At 43.6% G+C, this 6,294-nt stretch overlaps 1 protein-coding gene across 2 annotated transcripts in view; it reads left to right on the forward strand.

Annotated features, from left to right (window-relative positions):
• The first annotated feature begins 296 nt into the window (after positions 1-296).
• The window catches only part of NPEPPS (aminopeptidase puromycin sensitive), a 106,507-nt gene continuing 100,509 nt past the window's right edge, over positions 297-6,294 (forward strand). Inside the window, exon 1 of one of the 2 annotated variants that reach the window (XR_008619100.1) lies at positions 297-726. Coding sequence is in view for 1 of the 2 variants with exons in the window: in XM_024130051.3 (XP_023985819.1) it covers positions 469-726 (258 nt within the window). In the remaining variant the exon portion in view is untranslated. The remainder of the gene's footprint in view (positions 727-6,294) is intronic. The other variant, XM_024130051.3, reaches the window with a different exon arrangement.

The following is a 6,294-nucleotide window of genomic DNA, read 5'->3' on the forward strand; positions in this document are numbered from 1 at the left end:
TGTGTGTGTGTGTGGGTAGGGGGGGGCCCTCACGCCTTTTCTGTGCTTCTCAAACCCTTCCGGGATTCTTCCGGCTCGCAAGCAGCCTGCTCCCCGCAGCGGCGTAGACAGGTGCAGCGCCAGCAGCCGCCTCCGACCCCCAAGGCTCGCCTGCGACCCTACATCCCGCCAAGCTGGCCCCCTCGCCGCTCCGCCCCCTACCCGGCGCGCGCGCGCACACCGGCGGAGGCGCGCCCGTCCGGCGGGGCCGCGCACGCAAACTGCTGCTGCCGCCACCGCCTCCTCCCTCCCTCCCTGCTGGCCCTCCTCCCCTTCCCTCCCCTCCGCCCCCTTCCCTGTAGGCAGCCGGCCCGCCAGCCCGCGCGTCCGTACTGCCTGCCTCCCGGCCCCTGGCGCTCGGGCTGGGTCTCTCCCCCGCCCCCAGGCTCCCCCGGTCGCTCTCCTCAGGCGGTCGCCGGCGCTCGGTGGATGTGGCTGGCAGCCGCCGCCCCCTCCCTCGCTCGCCGCCTGCTCTTCCTTGGCCCTCCGCCTCCTCCCCTCCTCCTTCTCCTCAGCCGCTCCTCTCGCCGCCGCCGCCGCCTCCACAGCCTGGGCCTCGCCGCGATGCCGGAGAAGAGGCCCTTCGAGCGGCTGCCTGCCGACGTCTGCCCCATCAATTACAGCCTTTGCCTCAAGCCCGACTTGCTGGACTTCACCTTCGAGGGCAAGCTGGAGGCCTCCGCCCAGGTACGGCGACCCTCTGGCGCCGGGGGCGAGCTGCTGGGCAAGCAGTTAGGCCGCGCCCACGGGCTGGGCTGGGGGCCCGGTCGGCCGGGCGAGCGGGCGCGCGGGCCTGGGCGCTGCGGACCTGGGGCTAGGGGGGCCGGCTCGAGGACGGGCGCGTCCCACTGGGGCGGCCGCGGGGCGCCCGGGCGGCTGTGCTCTGCCCTGCCGGCCTGGAGCCCGGGCCGTGCTGCAGGGAGCGCCGCGGGAACCGGCCGGCCCGGCCCGTGTGCCCCTCGGGGCCAGCACACCTGTGTGGAGCCTCCCCCAGACCCCGGCCCTTCCGGGCTTGGTCGTGGTCTGGGAGAGGCTGGAGGGTGTTGGGGAGGGCAGAGGGGTCATCGGAGTCCATGCTCAGCTTCCTGACTCAGTTCTTTTCTCTCGTTCTCCCTACGCCCCATGGAGGACACATTGGAAGGGGCAGTCATCTGGGACTCCGGCTGCCGCGCGTTAGCCAGGAGGGGAGATTCTGGAAGGGGGAAGAGGGTGAGAAGGAGAATGTTAATCCCGGGCAGCCTTGCTGAGTTCTCCCCGCCTGCTCCGGCCCAGGGGCTGGGTTTCTAAGATGATCCGCCCCCTCCCCCTTCTTTCCCTCAAGTGACAGTGCAGCATTGACTTTGTACTCTCCTAACCTCTAGAGAAGCTGAAGGAGGACCCCCATCTCCTCTTTTCCTTCCATCTTCCTAGCTTTGCAGCCTTTAAAGCAGGTGGATTTATTGCTACAGCTATGGTTGCTTAGCAGTACCCTCCTCTGAAAGAGGCTATTAGTTTTAGCATACTACCGGTGAAAATATTCCATTACTCTTCATTGCAGTTTTTGGTGAATCATGCTTCCCCCCGCCCCTCCCCCCGCAGATTATCTAAAGTATTGTTTGATTTTGGAGATCATTAGTATTGATGCCCTACAAAGATCCAGAACAATAGACATTTGTGATACCATGTTATATGATGTATTATGTGAAGTCTGTAATGAAAAATGGGAACTGTTTAGTAGTTACCTTTAAAAAGAATGATGGTAAATATATTTTGTTTCATTTCTTTTCCTACTGCAGTCAGGGGGAAAAAATCAGTAGGCCTCAACCTTAAAGAATAGGGTGTATGTAGCAGCGAAATGAAAGAAATGTAGACTAATGTAGGGTTCGAATGAATTGAAAGTTGGCAGTTGTTTTTGAAAGCCGAGTACTCAGATTGAAAATATGTCTAAAAGTGTAGAATTAAAAAGTATACTATCAGATTTGGAGTGCTTGTACGAAAGCATGAGGGCTCTGTTGTCTGGCTGCATCGAAAGGCAAAACTTACCCCTGTGAAAGTCAGGTGATTTAAAAATTTTCCATTAAGAATATGAATCAGAATGAGTGCATCTTGGGTCTAAATTAGGATTTGAGAGGGTTATTTGGGAGACTGTTTATTTAAGCCAAGTGACTAGAGTGTTTGATATATATTGGCTGTGGGCAGATGGGAGGGATTGTAAACAGTAGTGTGTCTTGTGACTTGGCAGACCTGCGGGAAGAAGGACCTAGCAATGAATGAGTTTGCATTATGTGAAAAGACTAACATTAAAAAAAATAATAATTTGTTTCTTTACCCCAATAGTTGGTGTACCCCATAATGCATTCATAATTTTGAGAGGTATACATATTTAGGGAAAAGTTTCAGAAAAAATATTATCAATAATAAAGATTTTCAAATGATTATTTTATTGGGAAATGACAGTTTTATTTGTGTTAGGGTATAACAACAAGCAGTGACATGCTTCTCCTTAACCCCTTTTCTACTTGCTTTTGGAAAGAAATGAGAAATATGTGGTGGACTGGTTTGGACCAATGAAGGAGCATGTGGTAATGTACTAGGTATTAGCAGGGACTCATTAATTTGATACAAGGAAATAAATGAATCTTTTTTTTTTTTGGTAACATTAAGTTTTCAAAGCTTTTCAGAAAATTTTTTTCAGGCAAGGTGGCAACACAAATGAAAGATGGCATGATAGAGAATTCTAACAGGTTTTATTAAAGGATGATTGGACTTTTTAATTGTATGCTTTGCCACCTTTGGAAGTGTAAAGAGGAGTTAACATTAGTAAAAAGTTAACATTAGTAGTAAAAAGCATATATTGATGTTTTTGAAATTCGTAGATTGGAGCAATAAGTTTGACTTGTGGCATTAGGTGGTATCTGATTGTGGAAATATAAAAATGTGGACAAAATTATATCTCTAGAAGCCTAGATTGATAATTGGTATTGTGTCATTTCCCCAACAGTTTGGAATTACATTGCACAAAGTATGCAAGTTGCTTGGTTGCTTTAGTTGCAAAATTTTATGATAAGCTCAGAGTATTTGTACAGGTTACATATTAGAAACTTAGTGGATTTTTAACCTGGTCTGGGGTGTGGACTCCTGGGGAAGATGAAAATTAGTCAATGTGCAGTGATTTAAAAGCAGTTGTCTTTTACGTAAGTGAGTGTGGTCTAATTCAGCAGGTTTTGAAAATGTGTTATCATGGGCCTAGAAAAATGGGACATTTCCTTTCCTCTCCTTTTACATTAGGATATTTGAGAGGAACAGACTTCGTAGCTATTTAAAATTCTGACTCTCTTGCTTTGTGGGTAATTAATTTAAAAATAGATTACAAGTTTATGTGAGTGGCTCCAGTTCCTGGTTATGAGTGTATAGTGGTTTATACAGTAATTCTCTTATGGAAATATTTCACCTGTGCCAGAGAAATTAACTTTATCCTTCAAGGCCAGAAGTCAGGATATACTAAACAATCCCTGGCCTCCGCCAACAAAATATTCATGATGGTGATGACTAAATTGGCACGTAGAGGAGAGTTACAGATACGGTAGATTGTTTGGCAGGCTAAAACTTGGCACCTAAATGGATGTTATTGTCACCCTGTGTTATGGAATTTTCTTCCCAAATTTTGCAGATATTCTATGCAGTCATTTTAGTAGTTTTTTATTACTTAAAACAGATAAAGTTAATTAATTTGTACATCATTGTGCTAGATCACTAAATGGTCTTAAATTTGAAAGATTGGTTATAAGGAATTGAATTCAGATTTTCTATTCTGTTTCTTGAAATGTATCAATGAGGAAACACCTGAGTATAAGAAACTTTTGTATGGTAAGTTTTATCCAGTATCATCTGGCAATGAATTTTCCAGTGAATTTTCCAGATAAATGAAGCTTACCATTTGAGGCACTCAGACTTTAAAAAATATGTAAATATTTTGATGGCAATGTTTATCTTTTTAAGCTCCATAATTCCTCATAATATAGGTTTCTTTCTTCTTTTTCTAAATACTGGACAGCATTCTAACATGTCATTGATACTTATAACCATAGATTACCTAAAACTGTGTACTATAATTTATTAGTTTCATATCTTTTCTTTAAAGTTTTTTTGTTTGTTTTCCTTACTCTCAGGTTATTAGTTGCTGCTTATTGTGCCTTGTTGCTCCCCATTGTGCAATTTCTTCCCTCTTCTATTTTACTGAACTTGTTCTGAAGAGGTCTAAGTAATCAAATAAACAAGCTTGTTTGAGCTTAAAATTTTTTTCTGAGGGTTTGATGGATTCTCTTCTGAGTGAAGGGTATGAGCTTTATTGTATGGACTTTGTACCATCTATTCTGGCTTCCATAAAGGCTGTTTTTTGTTTTTTTTTTTTTTAAACTTCCTGGTTCTTGATATTGTCCAGTACAACAATACAACCTGGATAAATGCAGTCTTGAGTAGTAAATTATCTATGAAACTTCTCTGAACTTTGCTACATAAATGAGCCTGTTCTTATTGTAAAGTAAATCTTATTCTAATCTGTATTTGAGTCAGTGGCAAAGGACTGAGTCTTCAGATAGCTGTTTTGTTGTTAATTGAGATTAGTTCTCTAGATCTTGGAGATTCCATTTTGAACACCATACAAGTATGTAGTTCTCAGTTTATTTAGCCACTTGTAATCACTTTAAAATTTTATTTTAAATTTGGAAACATTTTAAATACAGAGAAGTAACCACTACCCAGATTTAGCAGATATTAATGTTTTGCCCCATTTGTTTTAGTGTGTACATGATGTTTTTTGGAAAATAAAATGTCACAGATACCACTAAAGTTCATTTCCATCTCTTCTCACCCTCACCCTGAGAGGTAAATTCTCTTTTTTGGTAGGTATTATTCCTATGTATAGTTTTAAAGTTTTAGTGTTTACAAAAGTAGCTACAAACAATAAGTAGTAATGTTCTGTATGTTTATGTGTTATGTTTGACTTTCTGCAGCTTGCTCTTTTTAATGTCTCTTTTGTTAGAAAACTCAGCTCAATTTGTGTTTACTAATTATTTGCTCCTTATTGTCTTTAGAAATTATAGCCCTATTCCACAAAGGCAATGATTATTACAAAATTTTAACGATGAAATCGCTTTTTAGGCAGTGACTCAGGCTTCATACTGACTGGTATTTGGAATTATCACACTGGAGATTTCCTTTTACTAAAATCTCAGGATTTTAGCAATCAGAAAAAAACCCTTTTGAGTCTTTCTAGTACATGTTAGGTGTATTCCTGAGAGATTGTAGTAAAGACTTATTCAGGAAAAAAATTGTCTCAGATTGCTGCTTTCCTAGCTCTTAGGAAACTTCCATTGTAAAATTGTTACCAATGGTCAAGCTGTCTCTTCAGTAGAACCATTACTGAGCATTTGGTTCAGTTGAAGTACAGTCTGTATGGGACTCCAAGAAGACTTAACTAACCCTGGGTTTGAATCAAAGAAAGGATATGCTAACGTTCCATTCATTAATAGCACCAAATGGAAAAGGTGAAAATAAGCTTGTTATCAACACAATTTATATGCCAGTTTTAACATTCTGCTTTTATTTTAAGTTTGGAAAGTGAAGATTTTTTAAAAAAATAAATTTATTTATTTATTTATATTTTATTTTTGGTTGTGTTGGGTCTTCATTGCTGTGCGCGGGCTTCCTCTAGTTGTGGTGAGTGGGGGCTACTCTTCGTGGCGGTGCGCGGGCTTCTCATTTCAGTGGCTTCTCTTGTTGCAGAGCACGGGCTCTAGGTGCGTGGGCTTCAGTAGTTGCGGCATGTGGGCTCACTAGTTGTGGCTTGTGGGCTCCAGAGCACAGGCTCAGTAGTTGTGGCACACAGGCTTAGTTGCTCCGCGGCATGTGGGATCTTCCTGGATCAGGGCTCGAACCCGTGTCCTCTGCATTGGCAGGCGGGTTCTTAACCACTGCGCCACCAGGGAAGTCCAGTGAAGATGATAATGCTGAAATTCCTTTGATTTATTACCTGTTTTTAAATTTTAATTAAAGTATAGTTGACTTACATTATTACCTGTATTTTTGACAGTGGAACATACAGGTAGTATTCAATAACATGATGGTGTTAGTGTGTGAGAAATCATATTGAATCATGTGGATTTCAGTAGTTGTGGCATGTGGGCTTGGTAGTTGTGGCTTACGGCTCTAGAGTGCAGGCTCAGTAGTTGTGGCGCACAGGCTTAGTTGCTCCGCGGCATGTGGGATCTTCCTGGA

The sequence above is a fragment of the Physeter macrocephalus genome, chromosome 14, assembly GCF_002837175.3.
Source record: "Physeter macrocephalus isolate SW-GA chromosome 14, ASM283717v5, whole genome shotgun sequence".
Taxonomy (NCBI): Eukaryota; Metazoa; Chordata; class Mammalia; order Artiodactyla; family Physeteridae; genus Physeter; species Physeter macrocephalus.